We start from the raw sequence: 24,647 nt of genomic DNA, 5'->3' as shown, positions 1-24,647 counted from the left end.
CTTTTATATGTTACAGAGTGTGTGATTTTTCTACAAAACGGAGAGTACAATTATTTTCTCTTATTTTTTACTGTTCTGCCTCTAATGTGCGAGCACTTTAGTTTTGATTAAGAAAAATGTTAAGACTCCGAAACATACGATATATAATCAAGTCAGGGCGTAAAGAATTTTTTACGGAATGAGAAACGCCCTCAAAACAACTGCACTTGCGTAAGTAATTTAGAAGGTTCCGTATAAAAAAGAAGTCGATTAAAGAGCCTACTTATTACGTATATGCATCAAGAACGTGATGAAACAAACTCATTTTATCGTATCTAAATAATAACATAATCCTAGTTATTATTAATTATAAATGAGATAAAGGAATGTATTGCTATATTATTATATTTTAATTACTGTTGGTGGCACAAAGTATTTCCTGATGTACTAAACCTTACTAAACGTACCTATAATAATATTGTTCTTAATCTCTATGTATTATAACTTTCGTTCGACAGAAAAGCTTTGAAACTATATTCTTCGCAGTGGACCCTAATAACCTCCAGTGAGCGTAGGCAATTATATGGGTAGCCGTGAAATTAATAGAGCGGGTTACGAAATTTCACTGCATTAAGGAGTTTTGACGGAAATGATTATGGATAAACATCACTTTCATACATGTATTTTATGGACGTTTATGTTGTAACTATGTGGATACAAAAATTTAGAGTACTCTGTATTGAATTAATTATTTAGTATATATATGATCAATCCTTGAATTATGTTACCATTATCATATAGGAGATATTTCTGTGTTTGTCTCTGGTCACTTTCGTTTAGTAGTTGTAGTATGTACTATGCCTTCCAGGTCGAAACTATTATCTAAACTATACATACAAACTGCGTCTACTTTTGAAATCCAATTCAAAATACAGATCTTAAGATACACCATGGTATTTCCCATAATGAAAGTAAGATACGCTTACTGATTTCCATTATCCGGCTTAAAGGACCAAAATGTACGGTTTTTTGGGTTACAAGTTACAACCCTCTTATAACAAAAGAAGAAAAAACGTAACTTAACGTTTCTTAGTCGTCACGCTTATAAAACTAAGAAAGCCCGAGTGAACAAAATGTACAGCCTTAGCTTGAAGACTTACCTTAAAGATTTTCTCCTGTTCTAGCCCATAGCCAGGCAATTTCAATACATCCTGGCCTATTGCGGTTTCCTCGTTGCTCGTGGCGGCTGTACTCTTCACAAACACGCTACTTTTCGAATAGCGCCTGATGAGTATATTACCCGCGTCGTCCATTTTTATTTTAACACCCTGAAACAAGTGACGATTTTATTCACAAACGCAAATCAATGTTATCAAATTTTTAAGCGAGTGCAAAATATATCTATTAAAATCCTTAGAACTTCGAAAAATGTTGTTACAACTAAACGTAAGAATTGCGCCAAAATCAAATACCACCGCGCATGTGTTGAAGTGATCGCTGCTACAGATAAAGATAACCACAGAGTAAAAATAATTAAAATGATTAGTAAATATTATTATTGTTATATATGCAGGAGCAATGGCGTACTATTAACTGTCAGCTAATGACGCTGGAATCACTATTACTATCGAACATTGAATAGTCGTGAATTTATAGTTATAGCAATATTTGTATAAGTAACTGATTTGACTAACGTTGACACTTATAAGACCTTTGACATATAATGACAACTGACAGTAACGCCATCGCTTTGACATACAAAATTACAATTGTTATAAATTGTTTTATTATTATACTTTATATTATTTATTTTATATGTTAAAATAATATAGTTTTGTAATTTATATTTTAAATTGTACATCAAATAGCTATAAATTTTAAATGATGATTAATTTTTTAATATCACTTTCATGCATATCATCATATAATAATCAATATGTCTGTAAATTAAACAATATTTTTAACAATTAAAGACACATTAAAATTTTGTTAGACCTTTCCTTAGCCATTAACGCTTACAAAAGTTAATTGTTAGTAATTAGTCAAAAATGTTTTATTAATATAAATTGTATGTTTGAGAAGTTACTTATAATTTTCATGTATATTTAAATACTGATAACAAAGTACTTATGTATAAGTACAAAGAGCTCAGCAGGTATGTTTTTTTTTATTTTGTTGTTCGTATATGATTTGGTGGTGAGTATTGTTGATGACCTCAGTTACATGATATAGCTAATCATCAAAACCCATAAAAACTTTTAGTAAATTTAACATGAGAATGACCTCACTTGAGGTTCTAATAGGTTAAAGTCAAAACTAATAGGTTACACAAAAAACTTTCACAGTCATGACTGAAAACAGCATTTTACTTCGAAGAGAATTATTAAGAGAATTTATGAAATATTAGTATTTTATACAAAATAATTTATTGAAATCTCAAATGACGAATTGTAAATTAAAATGCCACGTGTTTTTATTATCGAAAAAAAAAAAAAAATTATTTGTATTAATTTTCGACACTTTTAATATTTTAATGATAGTTAAATTCCTAAGATATCTTCCTTTTTCCCTCCCTCTAAGTCTCGGAAATCTAAACTTTTAGATTTGTATAAATATGAACAAGACTTAAAAATTTGTATGCCAAAGAAGTTTCACTTCTGACATGTGTACTTAGTACGCACGCTATGAAAAGCGAAATAGTAATAATTTACAACTAATTACAGATAAACTGTTAATATAAAATGTTTAATCTAATAATCAAAACGAGTAACCACACGATACGCGTAGTAAATGAAATTTAATGGCAAAAATAACCTTTCAAAGTAATAAGATTCAATAAAACTTATATTAAATTCTCGTGTCTTTCGTTTGTTCCACCTCATCAGAGGTGGAATAAGGCCATACTGAGTGACCTTTTCAAATTATTATATGACTAGCGGTATGCCCGAGAGCAAATATTAGCCACGGGTCATAAAATGTTTATTAACTTAACGATTGTTATAAAATTGCCGAATTATATCTTACCTTCTGTTTCGCAGTACCTTTTGAATAACAAAGTACTAAAATTAAAATTTAATGGAATTTCGATTTTGAAAGTCGTTTGATTACAGTTTTGATATCCGGAATAGGTAGGTGACTTCTACTGAAATAGATGTAATCTATAATGATTATAAACGTGTTTTTTTTTTTTTATGTGTAGACAATGTATTTCCAATTAGGAACAAAAAGTTTCGATACATTTAACCTTTTGCCAGACAGCTTGTTAATATGGTGAACACTGTTTTTATTGACCAGTAATAGTCTAAAAAAGTATACACCATAATTTATAAATATTATAACCTCAATACTACATGTACATCTATATTGTCTTGTATGTGTATTGTATCGACACGTCACTTTCCCCCTGCCTGCCGCCCCCCTCCCAGTGATACCTAAAAATCGCTTCGGCGCAGGTAAAGACATTTGTTTAAGATGTTTGCCGGTATCTATAGTTTTGTTTGATATTTTATCCATTGCAATAAGTTTGCTAGAAATAATCGGAAGGTAAAAAAGATCTTCCTCTGCCTTTCCTTTCTATCTTTAGTTAAAAATCAGGCTTTACATCTCGTTGCACTAATATTTAGATTCAATTAGAATTCTACTATAAGATCGAATACGGCTCTGAGTAACGCTGTTAGAAAATTAATTTTCAGGACAACCAGATGCGGCTGTTATATAGGTATATATTTATTAGAAATGCGTCATTGTTAAAATAATATAAAAGACGTTAGATTGTCTTCACCCTTCTAGAAAATGAATATACAATGTAAATAAAATGTTTGGTTAAATTAAGCAATATAAACAAAACATGTAGATATATCATTATTTTCCTATATAATTATAATGATTGTATGTAAAAATGAATACGATTGTGTTTTGTTTAACTCACTAAATGGTTATATAATTTGGTGCTTATGTTTTTATTACTTTGTCGTTAGTAATGATGGTAAAAACTTTAATAACATTAATTAAGTGAACAGTTCTTGTTTTGAATTAGAGTCAGTATGTTCAGTGACAGGATATTAACGTATAGCTATTTTTATTAAATACTAGCTGCTCCCGCGAACTTCGTTTCTCCTTAATGTGATTTTACTTAGCCTAACTACCAACATGGAACATTTTGCTATGCTACCCCGGAGACTGTTAGATTTTCCGGAATGACAACTTTGTAAGTTTTTCTGTGAATTTTTCTCTATATAAACCTCTAAGTACAAGTCATAAGTTTTAAATTAACAAATAAAAAATAGGGGTTGCTCGTAGAGGGATGAAAATTAACGGTTGTATGTATTTTTGTATGATGTATCATAAAAAATTTTGTCGATAAAATTAATATAAAATTTTTAGGTTTGAAAGATAGATCGTAGCCAATTCTCAGACTTACTGAACATGCATAAAAATTTCATAGGAATCGGTCGAGCCGTTTCGGAGGAGAATGGGAACGAACATTGTGACACGAGATTTTTATATATTGGATAAATTGTTATAAGTTCTATATCAGTTAGTATATTGCTTTGATTTATTTAAAGTACATAATTTTAATATGTTATTAGACAGATTAAAAATCTAAGATTTACTTAATGTTATATTCGTTTTTAATATATTTTAAACTTATTTAATATACTATCTTTACGCTATTTAATACAATACAATATTTCATTTTAGGTGGAACTCCCAAGTCCGCTTCATAATGAATAGTTATTTTTATGAGTGGGCGTTGACTGACTCGTTAATTTAGCTCAAACATCGATCAGGTCTTCTTCATAATTTGGTTACGTCATCTCAAGACCTTCAAAGGCTTTCGTCATATATTTGACTATTCTAGAATTTCGCAATCATTCACTTGTATTTGCCGCTGCGTTTTAATAGTCATATGCAGTTTACCTTTAATAGCGTTAGCCCTAATAAACATTCACTAGTAGACAAGTATGGACAGTTAGGTCATCTACATTAGAGAAATTCTCGGTCATCGCATACTTTGCATACAAAACATAGATGTTACAAATATACTCACACAAGATGTATTTTGATGTTTGTTACTAATAATATTTGTAATTACATTAAATTTATAACACTTGTTTAAACAATGTTTGTGTTTACAGCCGTTTATAAGCGTCAATTCAAATCTTAATATACTATTATATAAATTACGTGTCACGTTGTTTCTCCGATTCGGTAGTCACAACCGATATCAATCAAATTTGCACACCGTGTGTAGTTTGATCCAAATTAAAAGATAGGAGAGCTTACATCTCACTTTATAACCGCAATATTATTTTATTGCAAAATATTTGTTTATTATTTGATAGTCACAATTCTAACAGATGGCGCTGTGTTGAAAGAACCAACGTTTCACATAAGCTACAATTTAATGGCATAATCACCAAAAAAGCATGGTGGATTGGTGTTCTCCTGCCGTTTCTCTTGAATAGTTGCCTACTATCTAATATAACAAAAATCTTAGCCACAGCAACGCTTGGCCGAGTCTACTAGTATTCATATAAATAAAAGCAGTTCTTAAAAAGTTTTCTTATTAAAAACCACTTACTGAGAAGCTTACTAACAAGAATATGATTTTATATTCATAATAACAAATGAAATAATTTGTAATTTATATTGCAATTATTATTACCTGGCCTATGTGTTTTTTCAGTTCATCCGTTTTCTGATCTCTGTGTGGGTTGTCGAATCCGCAAAGACCAATTCTGTAACCAAAGAAAGATTTTTAGTTTTTTAAATATATTTTAAGTATTCTATACACGAAGGACATAACTTTATGTGATGATTTTCGCATTGCCTGGAGATTTGCCAACGATATTAGAATACGTTGATGTGGAAAAACCTCGAATAAAAACGAGATATGCATAGTTTTAAGAATTATTGTTTACATTGCAGATACCTACTAATATTTTTTTTAATTTTTAATTCTACAATAGAGATATTTATTGATTGATGAATTATATATGTTGATACGATCTTATTTCATTCTAAAGTGGTTTCTATTCGAACTAAAGCGGTTAGCATCTTCAGTACAATATTCTTCGACAACTATAAAATTACAGAAACATTTTCACTTTAAAATATTATCTATTTCATAGTTGTCAATGACGTATAACCAGGAAGACATGATCATGTATACGTACAAATTCGCATTATGTAAATAGAAAATGTTAGGTTCTCAGGTAACAAATTGAAGAATGACGCCAAAGGAATTTGTCAGCTATTATAATTTCCGTCACGTATCGTATCGGAATATTGTTTTCTCAAAACTGTTTCTTGTTCACTCTGAGAATCAACATTTGTTTCTCATTGATATTCTATAAGTGGTCTTACTCCGGCCGGCGCTTACTGATAGCCAATTTCTATTTGCTATACATTATATAGTACAAATACTATGTGTATGCAGTAAGCATTATGTTAACTACGGTGGAAACAATTAGTTTCTATTGAAAGTCCATTATCTTGTGGTTACTTATTAAGGTCAAAACGGTTCCAAACTTAAACGATTATTCGTGAGAAAATTTCTTGTGGTCTCTTCAATCAATTTGTGTATTCTATTTCATTGAACATAGAACTTGTTATTAAATGAAGCATAGCTTGTAGGAGAAGAACTTATTCTGATTTATGGGAAAAGTTTGTTATGTACACCCTGAACCCATCGTGTTTAATTTGATATAATTTTTAAATATTAATATTAAATATTATTGTCACGGTGTTTCATAGATCAAAGCATAGTTTCGGGTGATATTTTCTTATGGTAATAATGAATATATTTTAATATGGTATCACCAATATTAAGTGTGTAATATATTCGATCTGTGAAATTTAAATATGAAGTTTAATTAAGATTAAATTAGATTTAACGTTGGTTTAAAAAAAAATGTGTGCGTGTACTAGGTGTACACTGTACACACGTAAGAAGTGAAACTTCTTTATGACCTTATTTTTCGAAAAATGATCTACTATATGCAACTTTACAGAAATTGGTTAAATAAAGTTAAATTAGATAAAGTTTAACAAAAGGCTTTTATTATCATAGACATGAATACAAATACAATTATTTCATTTTAACTTATTACTGTACTACTATGTAGTACTAAGATTATTACAGAATTTCATTAATTGTAATAGAATTATTAGTATTACTATCATTGTTATCGTTATTATATATTTTTGTTACTAATGGCTTCGAATCTCTTCGGATCAACCGTGGTAGGGACAAGAAAAAGATGGCGCGTAACCGAAAAATGTGGCAAATGTGTGTAAATTTTTTTCCAACGCCGATAAAGAAGTTTGACATCAAAAAGCAACATGGCGCGTAACCTGCTACAAAATTTCTCCCATACGTCGATAAAGAAGTTTCACTTCAAAAGATGGCGCGTAACGGAAAAATGTGACGCGTAACGAAAAAATGTTACACAAATTTTTTTTCCAACCCCGATAAAGAAGTTTCACTTCAAAAAATGCTGTTACTTGGATACAGATTACATAAATATTGTTGGTGACAAAGTTAACGTTACAGTAGTTGCCAAACGCGTAAATTATTCTTGACTTACAATTTCTCACAAAGTAAGCCAGATAACTGTATTGTAACACGATATGAATCGTATTTAACATCTGTGATCATAAAGAAGCATAACTTTAAGGTTATATTTTATATAATAATATATCTTTTGAACAATACGCGGCCTTTGGAATGTCTGCTATGTACAAAGGCAATGTAGGTCATTGATTAGTCACATTGATTTAGAGAAAATAATTTGCAGAATAATTTGTAGTATATCATGATAGTAATAAAACGGATATGAAAAGGTAATTTTTTTGTTGGCCTGAATATAGTTTTATGTTATATTTTTGTAAATATAAAAAAATATACAAACTTATAGCTATTGTAAAGACGAAATGACAGGCGCTGTGTCACGCAGAAGTTATCAAGAAGAGTAAATACCGATTTTAGTGAAAATGTCTTATTATAGATTATTCAAAAATATTTACAGTGAATACAATTATAGGAGACAGTATCCATTGAAGTATGCATGTATAGGTCGACGAACCAGTCTTTGGAGGCGGTGAACGGTGGCCTTGGCGCGTGACGCGGCGACGGGCGGCTTCTGTCGCGTGGCGAATGGCGCCCAAACATTTATTTGCTTGTCGATTCAAAAATTATTGAGTTTTTATATATACATATATAGTCTCTGTCTACAGGGTTCTCGATGGGTGGTTATCTCAGTGTCAATGGATTTAGCCAACAGGTTAAGAACAGTTAAAATAAGTTTACCTAGTTTACTTTTAATACAGGTAATTCAATACATGGATCGTCTGTCACTGTATAAAAGTGCACCGTTTAAGAATTCCTTTAACATTTTTTATTTAAAAAAAAATAACTAGAAAAATTCCTAACCTCACAATTCTGTTTTAATATAAAACAAAATAGTACCCTAATAACTAAAATTCAAACAATGCATTTAAATTACTAAATTATACCCTAATTAGTGCTTTGTTCTAACACTCAAAACATAATAACAAGCTCAAATCTCAATAACAAATCTTACAACGTCCATTAAAATTATTGCACAAATACTAGATAAGGGCATGGTTTTCCGACATATAATCTAATATAGTATCGCAATTAATTCATAATTATACTAATATATTATTGTGAAATAACTTTACGGATCTATTAATTCGAACTCGAAGTCAAGGGTACTTAATTGGACCATTATTATACATGATTTAGACTGAAGTAGGCTAAAATTTGCCCGGCCTCGACAATACAACTATTTGGAAATATACAAGAAAATATTTAAATAAAACATTATTGATTCAGTTCAATAATGTTTTTTTTTATATTAGAGGAAATTTTTAACTGTCTGCAGTTTGTGAGTCATTATTGTTAGGTGTAAACACAAGGTTGTTGTCAAACATAATCCTCCCACAGTACTGAATAGTTATTGTTTATTTGATTGGCTAACTATTTTTCATTGCTAATTACTCCTGATGTATCAAAACAGAAATATGATCAACGATTGAACATTCATAAAAATATAAACTATAAATTGGAATTCTCCAAATATGTTTAAATTTGAAATTTATTAAAAAATTAACTCTACAATTGGGGAGTAAGTTACAAATTAATTAATCAAGCCTGACCATGGGCACGCGTGACTTGAGTCAAGGCTGTGTCATGTAATGAAATGTTTGTAACTAGCACTAATAAAATATTCTGTTATCTAACACAATTACATATCATTTCGTTATTAAATCTTTCAGTCACGAAGCGATGAAATTATTTGCAGTTGGTATGCCAATTATGTACACACGATTCTAGTTCTTATTTTCTTTAACGAGGAACATTTATCGGGTCAAAGTTTGAAAATGGAATTGCTTTGTGTTACCTTGATATTAAGACAATCTTGAAAATTTACGTTCTTATTTTAAAATGTACATCGAATAAAATGAAAAGTGATAAGTGCTTCCGTTACACAAAGATTTCAATATGTTCACCAAAATAATATCTAAATTGATCGAATTAGTTAGGCCGGTCGTTAGTTATTAATTAGGCCAAAAGCAACAATAAATCACTTTGAAAACATACTTGAATATGTAAATATTGAAAAATAATATACTCGTAGACAAATGTTTTATTTGTTAGGAAAACTTTCTTTTAGGAAACAGTATTCTATTGGTTATGACGGAACTTCGCACGACTGATTCACGAAGAAAACTAATTGTCCATTGTATTTCCCTGATTAGCAGTTACTTCCTGATAAAATATAATTCTGATTGAATATTGTTGTATATCATTATTTTTAATGGTGCTTGGAGAAGTCCATTTTCGGTGTCGGTTTGATCACGTTTTAAGAAAAGAAGGACAAATATTAACTTGAAACGTTTTTATTTTACCGAACTGAAGTGTGAATATTTCTACGTTACTTCTGTACCTCTTACCATTCTCTTTGTCTCTTATTAACCACCAAGCCAAGCCCTGAATAAATTTATTCAACATTTATTTTTTGTTCTCAAAAATCCCTATAATATAAGTCTAGCATTATAAGCCATGACCTAAGTGGTTGTCTAAACATGTAATTGTTTTTGTTCAGTATTTAATTAACTATTTTCTTATAATATAAATGAATGGGAAGACTCATAAAACGAAATTATGTATTTTAATAAAACTTCTTTAATGACTATAAATACGCGTTTACATGTGTACTTAATCGTAGAAAAAACACAATATAATTTAATATTCAGGAATTTAACCATTATATAAATAACTTAAGATCCTCATACTTTCGTTTACGGAAGGCGCGGCGAAGAAAGTAAAAGCGGTTCTGACGCGTCACTTCGGTACCGGCTCTATCATTCACATGTGAGGAAACAAGACTTCCTATAGCAAAAAGTGAGCCTTGAACGCTGTCGTTACTTTTTACACTAGATTTTTCCATCTAAGACAGTCGGAAGTGGTTTTTCTAGAGTTTATCGTGGTCATAAGTAAAGAGCCATTTCCTCTTCTACTTGTAGATCTGATAATTCGTAATTGCACCGGTGACATTATCTATGTATATAGTTCCACTTCAATAGACGCAGGTAAATCACGACACTCAAATTATATACAAAAATACATAATGATGAGTCCCTAAAGATAAAGAACATTAGGCGGGTTATTATTAATTGAATGTATAGTCTTAATTTTGAGAATAATAGTGTTTAAAATTGTTATAACGGCAAGGACGTCTCACAATCGCTGGGATCCTTGGCACAAAACGTCTTCACGGATCACATCACCTGCCCATTGTTCCGAGATCGACCTACGTTCTTCTGTGTGAAGTCTCCTTTATTGGATTGACACATCAATGCCGGATTTTAGGTTAAAACAATGTCGTGTTAGTTTGTTATTCTTAAGAAATCAATGTTATGATTTGCAAAAAGATTAGTGCTCATTCGTATGTTTTAATACTGACAGTGTATAAGGGCCAGGAGTCAATTACTAGAGATACATAGTGTTAGTAAAGACGACGCATAAATTCATTAGTATAAGTTATTTTAACGCTTTTTATTTGAATTTGATTAGTAGATTAGCTTTCTGTGGTTGGTTTTTGGTTGGATGCGTCTTCATTTTTTTGGTTCTACAAAATTTTCTTACGATATATTTATTCATATAATGCTAACAAAATAAAAATCTACAACCGCGTGGCTAAGGTTCAGATGGACAAGCTCAGGTTTGAGGTCCTTAATTACAATTATACTTTAATAAATTTTTCGTTAACTTTATGAACACTTTAAACCTTTCGATACTTCCTGATATAGAAACTTATTACGCGGTAACCTTGGTTATCCATTACATCACTTACAAAGGGTGACCCAAGCTGAACTTTACAAACTTACACAAAGCAATGTTTACATTGTAAGCCGCTAATTAGTAACTCAAGTCAAAATATGTTATACGAGTATAGTGTTGCGTATTTTTTGCCAACATGTTGTATATCTTTTAAAAAATTAGATAAATATAGACTTTCAGTTTTTACTTTTTTTTCTATTAAATGCTTATCAGACTGGAATAATTTAATACTTCAATACTCTAAATACATTTTATAATCTAAATACTTTGATAAACTTTTTAGTGATGTAGATGACTTCACTTTGTCAATTAAACAAATAAAATAATTCGTAAATAATCGCAATTTATAAAAGATAACTCTTTACTTCACGTAAAATTTATTTCCAGCATTATTTATATGTATGTACGGCAAGAACGTTAAAAATGCAAGCTTTAAGACTTTAATAGGTTTAACTTTCAATATATTACCCATGATTATGCAAATAACTGATGAATAAAATGGCAACTTAATACAAAAATGTGAAGATTGTAGCTGTGATTTATGACACTGTATTATTTGTCAACCGATCCAAACAATAGAGTTCACGCGGCGAGAATCGATCCTACTGACCTTGGCCACTCCCACTGAACCATTGATATGTGAAACAGGATGCAGACGTCACGACATTTTTGCCATGCATTAATGTAATGTCAAAGTGTGATATGAAGGTTTTAATTATAAACATTTTTTGTTGTTACTATAGCGCCCTTCGCCTTAATGTATTCAAAGACTAGTAGTACTCACTTTAATATCAGTTCTTTGTGTAGCAAAGCTTTACTCTGCTAGAATGCTTTATTAAATATATTTTGAAGCATAATGCACATTACACACTTAAATTATAAAATTATGCCAATTAAATTAAAACGACTAAGTTAAGATGATAATTTAAGTTACGTTAGTTTATTAATAACAAGTTAGAATTTGACCTTTTAGTAGAATATCTTTGCTGTGAAATCATATAATTGACCTAAAAATTTGCCGACGTCTAAAGGTTATTTGCCAATTTAAACGCTGAGAACTTCGATATCAAAATAAGTATTTCGAATTATTAATACTTATCAACTTGCTCTTGTTACGACACATATAAGACGCGATTACGTTTTCTTAGATTTGTGTTATTAGTTACACAAGTTTAGATTTATTATTTTACTAACTTAACTCGAGTACTTTTCAGCAATCGTGGTCGTCGAGAGTCTTCTGCATCTTATTTAAATTCGTATGTATATCCTTTAATTTGCAGTGTTGGCATAGAGGCTTCAGCGTGCGACCCTCATCCCTGAGGTCGTAGGTTCAATCCCCAGCTGTGCACATATGGACTTTCTTTCTATGTGCGCATTTTATTCGCTCGAACGGTGAAGGAAAAAATCGTGAGGAAACCGGCTTGCCTTAGACCCAAAAAGTCGAGGGCGTACGTCAGGCACAGAAGGCTGATCACCTACTTGCCTATTAAATTAACAAATGATCATGAAAGAGATCTGAGGCCCAGACCTAAAAGGGTTGTAGCGCCATTGAATTTTTTTATATCCTTCAATGAAGTTATAAACAATAGTAATAATAATTAAGCCTCAATTATTCCATTTCTTCATCTGATAGAATTGGCCTCCTCAAATTGACCCCAACTCCCTCTTTCTTGAGTCTTTTTCTCTTAATCTTCTCCACCTTCTTTTATAACCTTCTAAATGAATTTTATAGTATTTGTATTCTACATGAAGTTCAATAGAACGCCTACGTTTGACAAATTTACTGTATATAAAACAGTTTTCTGTCATAAATGGTGTGATATACACCTAATCTAATCAAAAATTACTGCTGTAGATTTTTATAACGTACATTCAGTAGTAGTAAACTCCACATATTTTTACGCAACCGTTAACCATAGCCAGTTAAAGATTCACTATTACGACATCGGTCATATTTCGTCAATTAGAGACTTAACAGCACTTAAAGTTCACGCAAAATCACCTGTAGGCGTAATTTATAGCTGTAATATTATTCATGTCTGATTTATTTAATAACGGTTTTAAAAATTGGTATTACAAAACAATAGATATACTGTTTATTAAAATTCCTTAAAGAGATCGTTAGAGAAGTAATTTTACATGCTATAAATAAGAATATACAGTATCATTATCGTGGTATTTAATGATAAAAAAAACTTGATAGCATTTTGTTTAACTTATTTTGAAGCTTCAGAATCACCATAAAAACATCAGTTAATATAGATATTTCTTTATAGTTTTAGTAAGTAACACTAATGAGTATGTTTTATAAAAATCTCTATAACACTTAACTGCAAAATTAGTACAATTTAGTCTAGTTTAGAGATTTCTATATAAGATTTAGAAGGTTGGTTTCTCAAAAGTTATTTTTTTTTTAAATGGAATCTCGCTGTTGGCCATAAGGGCCTTTACAGCTCAGGTCGGGCTGTTTTGGCGAGCGTAGCTCGGCCTGAATGGGCGTTTCAAAAGTTTTATGTAATAGATGACAAATATTGTTTGACATTTTGTTAATCAAACAAGCTTTACAAACAATAGCGCCAATTAAGGCAATATTCGATTGATGATTATGATAAATAAATAACAATGGTTGGACTGATTTATCTAAATCAATCAGGGTCTTACTAATATGGTATGGGTCAATATATAATTACGTCATCATTTACTAGATACGCTATCAGATTGTGAATTTATGTGATGTTGTTTCAACATCTATTTTTATATTATTTAGTATAGAAGACTATGTAAAGTGGATGTTCGAAATTTATCAGTAAATATTTATTTTCGTTTTCTTTATTAAGCAATGTTTTCAATAAACTATTGAGTAGTTCTTCAGTGAAAGCAAAATGAAAAATCAATAATAAAATACATTAATGGATACTAATTGTGTACCTAAAATGGTAAACATGTTAAGTGATGAGAAACATTGTTTGTACTAGCAGAGATTACATTGTCATCTTTACTTTCACTGCTGCGAATAAACTCTACATCTCAAATGACGTGTTTTGCGTAATATATACGTAATATTGTTAGCTAATTGCAAGTGCTAAATTTTTCAATCAAGACATACTTCTACGGCGTAGCGCGTAGCATGATGATTCGTAGTACTTGAAAATAAAACTGTATGGGATAACGCGGAAAAAAGATTAGATTAGATAGAAGTAGTTTAAGAAAATTTTGTCATGTTAGGCTAAAGATTGTTTAGGAATGATGAGGCAAAATAAAGCTATATCAAAAACTAATCAAAAAGCATAAGCAAAATATTCGTAAACAGTATGTTTGTAATTTCACAAACAAAATGAAACGCCTTTCTCTAAATACTACTTAGAAATGTCAAAGTATATTTATAAAATGAATTTAACATTTCGTATCATAGCTCATATGAAATTCATGAACTTCCTGCTTACAGTGTGAAATTCTATATGCATCTTAAAAGATTTTAGCGTATTGTTTTCACAGTTTAACTGGTTTCTACATTGTGTGTATATACTACTGCCTTCTACTGATACAAATAAGGAAATAAAAGGAAAGTATAATAATCTATTTCACTAGAGCTTAGAATATAATAGACAAAATATTGCATTTAGTTATGAATGTAAGTAAACATATGGTATGTTTAAAAACTTACATTTGGCTATAAATTTATTTGATAGACCTTATACTTAACCAGGTATTTATAAATTTATGGTAACATTTTTGCAAAACGTTGTAGTATGAACGAACGTCGATGATTTTGTTATATTGAATTTAAAAAATAGTAAAATAATATTTGGTATAGTAAAAAATACCATAGTGCACAATTAGAAACGTGTGACAACCCTCTAATGCAGGAACAATCGCAAATACGGAACGCGACTGTGGGCCGAATCGGTCCAAGTAATCTGTAATAAAACACGGGAGCAACTTAAACTAACCCACGTGCGAGCTCATCAGATAAATATACATTTGCATATATTGACAGTTTCAATCTTATAAGAATAACTGCTTCACAAACTCTCTATTCAAAATTGATCACTATAAGGAAGCACTAAGGTGTTTGAACTAAACTAGTTGAATAATTAAAGCGACCACTGTTTGTGTCACGAAAGCGTCGCATGCGCAAATTGCGTTAGATCTTAATTGAATTCTTACGAGTTGTTAGAATTTTTTTGCAAAATTAGATCAAGCACGCGAAGTATTAAGTGATGCATTTAAATTAGAAATGGGAGCGTGTTAGTGGTTATTCGCATTGCGTGGTAATAAAATATAATGAACGATGGTATTATGCGGTTAATATATGGTAGGATCTTTAAGAAAGATTACATTACTACATATGGAGTAAGATTCCCTAAAGTACCATTCTATATATAAGGCATTTGAATATGCCATTGTCTGATAACTCACTAAGAAGTTAACTACAAATATAATAAATATAGTTGGAAATAGTCAATAAAATGGGTCTTACAAAATCTATCACGTTATATTTCTTTGCAACATAGCATAATTATTATTCAAAAAACATTCTGTATTACAATAATTTCATAACATCTGAGACAAATTCGTTGACACTGACCGGTGCCCAATAGGATCGCTTGCAAAAGCCTACCTCAATGTCGCCCTACTTTCCTTACTGTAACCAAAGATAAGTGGACAATAACAAATAATTATGTCATACACATTCAATGAAAATTAGTTCTAAATGCCAGATATTAAAGTGCAAAGTTGAGTTGAATTGAAATTATGATATTAAGTATTTTGTAATCGATCCTTTTTCTGCAACTAGATTTACTTGAAACGTTAAAATAAATGTCACAACGTGATACTTTGTTTGGTATTATTAATCTTATTAAGACACGGGTATTTCAAGATTAGGGTATATTTTAAATTTAATGAGGATTAAATTACAGAGCAATAAAGCTTATTAGGTTTTCTATTATTTAGACTTGATGTGCTTATGAAAACTTTATAATTACGGGAACGCATTTAGCATTTTTAATACAACACCATATTCGACGGTTCTTACAAAATACATACTGTTAGTTATACGTGAACGTATAGTTAAAGGGCAGGTAATTACATAATTATGTTGGTAAAACCATAGAGAGCAAAGCTATGTAGAGCAATTTATTGAAGGAAACTTTAAATATCAGAGCACGTTTATGATACCCTTGAAAAGAGTACATTCATTTAACAATCGAGCAATCACATACAAATTGCTAGCTACTGTGCTACGTTTAACAAAAACCAAGGTTGATTCAGCTATTGTACGACATACTGGCACACTATGTTTCCTACAAACCAACAAAGCTCTGAGATATCGATAAGAAGACAATAAACAATAACATTCAGATATTGCTGTTGCAAAATCTAGCGGCCGTGGATGAGGTTTATACGATGTCGTAGGAATTTACTAGAAGATGATTGATGATAATTATTTAATTTATGAAATCATGTGTATTTACTTTAATCTATTATATATATATTTATTTTAATCTATTTGTAATGTGACTGTATTTTCTTCAAAGTAATATTTTACCCTTTTACAAGGTATTTTATTAAACAAAAAATTTGATGAAGTTAAACTGAATAAAAGAGTTCATAAACAGCAAAACTACTAGGTAGTAAAACTGGACATATTGTTTAATCCAAAACAGAAATATTTACTGTTGATTCGCCATAGTGCAATAGTATATTGTTTTGACGCGTGCCGATTTGAAACCACGCGTGGGTTGTTTAAGTCTTTATTTGTGAGGCTGGTCTGCGAATTGGATCAACCGCCAGGTGGGCAAGGCAATTCATATTGTTTCGCAATGACACTAAGCTAACATTGTATTTAGATTAATACGACGACGCCTTTGCCGAGTCATTTTACCCTTTATGTGACTGGGAGTCGAAATATGTACAAGTTTTGGGTTGAGTCGATGATTTTAGAACATTGATATTATTATTAACGTGTGGTTCTAAAATAAGTGTTATGTATTATCTATGGTTTATGAAAATGTAAATATATGTTATGGTTATATAAATATATATATTCGTTACATTAGCATTATAATATTTACATAAGTAAATTAAGATGAATAAGTAATTAATAATTGTAGAACCAGAAGTTTAAACAACCATACATATACTTTCTAAGAAATAATTATCAACAATCATAAAAAACCACAGTTAACTAACAAACAGTTCAATATATAGAAAAATAATTCAAAACAGAATATGAACAATCCTTATTAGCAATTTATCACACGAAACAGTGGGCAAATCGACTTCCTATAAAACAATGTTGAGAGTTAGTCGTTTTCCTATCAGCGCTGGACTAGCCCTTTTAATTCCAATTATTAGAGGGAATGTTCGATCTTTATTGTGTACCGGTACATAGATCGAGACTAATTAGCGAGAGTAAGGCGGTATCATTAAAATGGTGAAATTCGTGTGTGCATCTGATAGTGGGGACATTTCCGTGTTACTTTTGAATTGTGGGTTTAATGCAAATTTTATACTGAAATATCTTAGCTAAATAAGGGAAAATAAGCATTTTATAATTAAATCTAACAATTTTGAAATAGAATAATGTATATTCGTTTTATATAGAAGTTATTTTCCTTTTCAAAACTATTTTAGGAATTTTAAAGTAGTTTTTGTGTATACACGTAATTTGTTTATTATTATAGAATCTTTACAAGATTTTAAAGCAAATGCTCAGATTATGTTATACTAAGTGTTGCAGTTATGTATTATAAGCCTCTGCTTAATGTGTAAGGATATAACATACATAATGTACGCCAAAAACGCATAGATTTTGACATGAAGGAGCCATAGTTCAGTTTATTTATAAGTCTGGGCTCTGAAATTAATTCTTAGATCTTATGACCAAGCTGGTCAAAATGGCAGGGTGTTACTAGCAAGCAATAAATCTAACGTGAAATCTCCAACGCTTCCGTGTCATTACTGGCCACACCACGTGTCGCGATCACATCGACGTGCGCCCGAGTTGAACTCAATGGAAAATAAAACTAAAAGTTTTGTGGATGGATCATGGATTGGATTTACTTACTTTATTTAACAGCTTTTATAGAAAATATCTTTATATTTAATACAATTGAATTACTTTTCGTCTTTTCGTTTATCTCTATGTATTTAGAAGTTTTAGATTTAAAAATACCTAGTTAATTGAAGAAGAAAATGTATACCAAGAGTATGCCTAATTCAAGTCTGTTTTCATTAAAGGTAATTTCATCAAACAGAAATATGATATAACAAAAACTTGAAATCGATTAATAGCCGTTAGTTTTAAATGTTCACATGCAAATTTTTACGCAAGATCTCGTTAGGCAAGCGGTCATAATCAAATCAGTTACGGGGCATTTGCACGCATTGTTGCTACACATGACATTACACTTTCACTTACATCTGATAAGACTGCCCTACACTAATCTGACCTTCTACAAATTTAGGGCAAGTCCTAATCAAGACACGAGTTTTATATGCCATATCTTAGTTTAAATTATACAAAATAGAATATTTAATAACATGATCTGGAAAATTTAGTTTCAGCTCTAAATAGAATAAAAAAAGTAAAAACGTTAAAAGGACAATATTTCTTACGTTTAAGCAGTTATGTCTGTTTTTTATCTAAAACTTTCCATAAATAGAAGATACTAATGTCGTTTTAAATAAGAAAAAAAGAGATAGATTATTTTGGTAACACTTTTTTTATATTCTATCGTAATTTGGAGTCTACCGGTGGTTGTGATTGTGATTTGTACCACAAACGTTTCTGTCGCCGACTATACACAATTTTATACTAAAATAATAAGTAATACCTCTTTTCGATACATTCTTAACAATAAGAAAGGCACACAATTGTCAGTCGTAAGGATAGAGAGAAATTACATGTATTCGTTTGGGAACAATAAGAGGTTAGACTGATAAACTACTGATACCTTGCCTTACAATAGTCACAAAACGCAAAAAACACTACAACTACAAACTTATAAAATTGAGGACGTAACTTATAACAAATATAATAGGCAAAAAGCTAATCAAGTAATCATAGTAAGTCAATCAAAAAATGTGACGATCGGCCGAGTTAAAATATTTTACATCAAAATTTATGAAACTAAAATTATGTATTTCGAACAGATATAACTAGTCTATTTCACTCTTTCTTGATTTATGCTCAGCCGAAATTAATAAAGATCCAGCGTTATCAGTTCTGATAAATTTTCATTAATTGCATTTTGGAATTCATAAGAGGATTTTTAAATGCTTCGTGACTTACTGTAAGAAATTAATAAGTTTTTATGAATGTGAATGAATTTAATAAAGTTATTAATAATTAAGTACCCGTTTGTTTCATTAGCAAAATCTTCTTTCGTTTCTTTTTGTATAATAAGGCCTGCGAGTGAAATGGCGCCAAATAAGAATGTGACCGGTCCTTTCTTGTAGTCGTAATGGTTTGGATTTCATGGATATCTGGTTCTAGTCAACCAAATTTTAATTTTACATATAAAAGCAGATATTTGATTTCTCTGCAATCATATTTATTACGTTCCTAATCTGAATATTATATTATAATCCAGAAGATCTGAATTAAAGAATATAAAGAAATAGTCAAAATCTAATCACACTGTTTGAGTATTATTATGATGAAAATGGGTTATATCGTGTTTAATACAATGCAATTTAACGGCACTTAATATGAATATTGCAAGAGAATGCCATAAACATAATAATTTAGAATGTCAGACCGAAGGGAATCTAGGGCAGCCACGTGCCTATCTTGATCCAGCCAAGCCTAGACAAACTTGTGAAGGCATTTTGCAATGCGTATTAATCATGGCGTAGGTTGAAATATGTTTGATACCGTTTTGATACCTTTAATGCGCTAAAAGTATTTTTATAACTTAAACAATTTTAATTAAAAATGTTTATCTAACAATCATAATCATATTTTTATATGTTGTTAGTTTCTCGAGTTTTATATATATATATATATATATTTATATATATATATATAGTTCTCTAAAAGGATTATGATATTTTTGGTATACCAAAATGCCTATAATTATACAATTTTGAAAATACCTAACTTTCGCAATGCAAAACGTCAATCCAAAATTCAAGGTTATCAAAGTGTAAATTAGTGAGACCAAAAAGCACACTTTTGAATTCATAATATGATATAGATTATAGTCTTACCTCATTCCATCAAATCCATCATCAGATCCGTTGATAGTGAGGACCGGCGCACGCGCGTAGGCTTTCGCTACACGACGATTCTTTTCGAAAACTATCACTTTGGCCCATATTTCGTCGTCTATTTGTGTCCATTTGTCTAAAACTTCCTGTATGTGTTCCTGTAAAGAAAATAATATTCATTTAAGTCTTGGAAAAACTAGGTATCGATCGAATTTACAAAATGCCGTAAAATTACATGTTAATAGATATTTCGTTATAGTTTCTTGTTATCTGTGAACTTTATTTTACTTTTTTATATTCAAATGTTACACAATTCATAATTCTGTTTCAATTGTTGAAGTTAATACGTATAAACAAAAACATTCTTTTTGGTATACTATAAAATTAACTTGGCGTGAACTAAGCATTTATGATTACAAAAATATAACCTTGCATTACGCCTAAATGTTTTAAACAGATATTAATCCCAGTGAGGAAACTTTGTCGTAATCGGATGACATCGCCCCTGTTTGCCCGCGCAACTTTATGCTCTAGTAAATTGTTAGACCAAAACCATACATTCAATGCCTTTGCTACTTAATATCTGCTTAAGCAATGGTCGTATGAATTACAGCAAGATACTGAAGGATATAACTTTTTGTTTAACTAAAAAATAAAACCGCATACATTTGTCTCGAATACGTATCTCTTTGTATACTATATCACCTCATCACTTCATAGTGTTGCCAGATCGTAGCGGTTATGGATAGATCGCCATAGTTGTAGAATAGTGACGGATCTGACAAATAGTAAACTTTACAGGGCAGCAATTTCAAAATAATATAATCATGTAAGTTTTTTGTCATAACTTTTTTAATTCATATTCTGTTATTATGAAAATTGGCTTACAAGCAAACAAAAGGGTTTGTTTTGAAACAAAATAAAACTAATAACATTAAATTTCACAGTTTTCTAGAAAAATCACATAACATGCTTCTATGAGCGTCTATCAAATCCGTCACTTTACCAACTAACTAATTCGAAATTTAAAATACATGGAATTTTTTTATCTACCTAGACGTAATATTATATTTAGTCAATGTAGTATCGAAATATGATAAAAAGTGGATTTTGGTTTATTTTCAAATCCGACGTTGTTCTACGATCATGACGAGATATAGGTATACTAATGAACTATGTAGCATATGGGATATGTCATGTCTATATAGTTTTAAGGAAATTTTTTTACGATCATCATAAAATAATATGTACAATACGAGTATTATTCGTAGTTATACCCTGACATGGTTACTTGTATGTCGCAGATGAAACTTTCGTCTTTATTTGCTGTGCTATACAAAGTTCAGCTTTACAGTATGTAATAATTTAAAACAACGATTATCTCAATTAATTATTTAAAAAACAATAAATTATAATCTATTTAAATAAAAATGAATCGCAAAATAAGTTAGTTAAAGAGAGAAGAATTGTAAAAATTGCATGGAAAACCTAAAAACTGCAGTCTCTATAGGGTAGCATAGCAAAATGTTCCATATGTTGGTATGTAGCTACAAAAAGGTAGTCTGAGTAAAAACATAATTTTAACGCGAACGATACAATAAATTAACTAACTTTTAATTTAAATTTCATTTAAAACATCGTATATCGTCTGACCACTGTAACTCGTCACATATGTAGGCCTTTTGGGCAGTACATTGCAAATACCATAGGTACATATCTGTAAAACTATAAAGAATTTAGTTTACTAAATAGGAAACTGTTGAAAGAAAATCACCCTTAAAGATGTCAGACATGCTTATGTGTTGATATAACCCAGCGTAACAAATCATCAAACGCTTTCGCCGTATGAATCGACCTCATTACTACATTCTGATAAATATTTTTGCTAATATCCAATTCATACAAACCTAGTACATTGATATACTGAATATGGCTCGTTAGTGTCAAATGTTTTGTCCTTTTGGACAGTCAGTCATGCTTGATCATTGCCCTGATTTATGCGAAGATATTGTGGCTCTATAAGGTAATGATGCCCACTGTATTGCTATGTCAGGAGTTTGCATCAAGTAATCAATGTGCATGTCTCTATTCTACATGAAGTATTGCTTGGTCATCAATATTGCAATTTTTAAGCTCATAAAGAGATCAATGGAAATAAAGTATGTGTATTGAGCTATTTGAGTCACGACCTCCTACGAATGATGGCTATTCTTTCATTCATTGTTCATGGAGTAACAAAAGATTGAGTATGTATGATATTGTTATTTTATTTGTAGCTTAGGGCTATGTAAAATGCATTAAGAAAGGTCAGGTTTAAAGTTGTAAAAATATATTGTTCACACATTGATTCTTGAATTATGATTTATGACATATTTATTTATTACACATTTTTATTCAATTTCATTCTTATTTTGTTTCGAAATTTATGAAATTGGTATCAGGTCGTTGGTATCTAGCGTGTTTGATTATAACTTCATAAAAGACTGTTAAACATACTATCGCTGACGTTTTTTGTAAATAATGATTTATCATATAAAACTATATATCTATTGTAAATAATGGCCGCAGTGTACACAATATTGGTTTTTATTTGTTTTCAGAACTTGGGTTACGTAATGTAGGATATTAGTGGTGAAATAATTTCTCCAATAGGTTGGAGCAATGCAAACGAACAAACAATAAAATCCTTTCTCTTTATAATATTAGTTTAAATAAACATTATATTAACGATTTTCTATAGTATTTTCTGCATATTAATTTTCTGTAGCGGTTTTTCATTGGACACTTTCACTTTAATATAAAATATGCTCAATTATCGATGAAAGCCTACAATTTATACGATTTCTATAGTGGTCTGGAAAACGTAATTTTATTAAAGTGTCTTAAGTTTGCTTTCTACTTTTAAAATGATTTTTTGAAAATAAAAAATTTTTTTTTTATAAGTCAGTTATTACATTACATGATATAAACTAAATAAGTTGTAAAGGAGGTATTTATTCTTCTATCTTCTATTCCTTACCTTTAACAGAAAAGTCTACCAATAGTATGGAAACATTGTAACACACATAAGTAGCACAATTATTTATAACACTTTCTGTTGCCTTCAGGCAAACAACACTATACGAACGGTAGGGACAGATCAAGGTTGTCTACTTTGATAAGCCTATATGATTTATTCTTACCGATATTAACATGTAATAATACTCCATTTATTTATAGTTATAAATTTTCCAACGAGGTAAACTCCTTACATTGCAATTAATGCAATTTTTTATGTTTTTAATGCACTATACTGGAAATTGTGGCAATTAATACTGATTGACACCGAAATCTGGGACCTAAAATGTTTTAAAAAACACGGCTTTAAAAGATGCGTAAATAATTGGTACCCATTCATCATAGACATTAACATTTTTAACGTCCTAGGGCAATTTAATGACGAACCAATCATTGGCGCTATGATTAACTTTAAATTTACCTACATATTATTAATGATAAAGTTTATAATAGAGATACAAATAGATTCTGAATTCAAGTATATAAAATTGTCTTCGAGGTATCTTCTACTGTATTTTATATCTACTTCTATATCTTATAAAAAATTCGGAGACACGTCATATCGCTCGGTGGTTTTGCAATACCATGCAATAAAATGCGCATGCCTTTAGAGTGATACAGTATGCATTTTACATAATAATAAATAAATAGATAGAATTTTTAAACATAGCATTTTATATATGTATTTTTATACAAAAATACTGCAGGATCATCATTTTAAACCATATTATGAATTCAAAAAAGTCCTATAGTTAATAACCATATAATATTCAGTCCAATTTAAAGATAAAAATGGAACAAAAACTTTATTTTGGAGCTTTAGTTAGTCGTTTTTGAGACAGTTATAGCTTGTCTTTATTGCAAAGTGTCACATTTAAACGTCATTAAAAATTTATGAAGGGTACACCACCATTTTTTACACGGATTAGCGAGATATTTTTAATACTAATATATAATAAATAAGAAAATCTTTTAATTTTATTTTAGTAAGTTTTACGAGGATTTTTTTATGAATTAG

The 24,647-nt window shown here is 30.2% G+C and overlaps 1 protein-coding gene across 5 annotated transcripts in view; it reads right to left on the bottom strand.

Annotated features, from left to right (window-relative positions):
* Positions 1-24,647, bottom strand: part of LOC125057970 — a 133,734-nt gene that overhangs the window by 26,804 nt on the left and 82,283 nt on the right. For all 5 annotated transcript variants that reach the window (XM_047662061.1, XM_047662269.1, XM_047662197.1 and 2 more), the window contains 3 exons: positions 20,573-20,730; positions 5,648-5,720; positions 1,140-1,307 (listed from right to left, as the gene is read on the bottom strand). In XM_047662061.1, coding sequence (XP_047518017.1) covers positions 1,140-1,307; positions 5,648-5,720; positions 20,573-20,730 — 399 coding nt within the window. The remainder of the gene's footprint in view (positions 1-1,139; positions 1,308-5,647; positions 5,721-20,572; positions 20,731-24,647) is intronic.

Source organism: Pieris napi, chromosome 1 (genome assembly GCF_905475465.1).
Source record: "Pieris napi chromosome 1, ilPieNapi1.2, whole genome shotgun sequence".
Taxonomy (NCBI): Eukaryota; Metazoa; Arthropoda; class Insecta; order Lepidoptera; family Pieridae; genus Pieris; species Pieris napi.
This window is presented reverse-complemented; position numbering and strand designations above follow the sequence as displayed.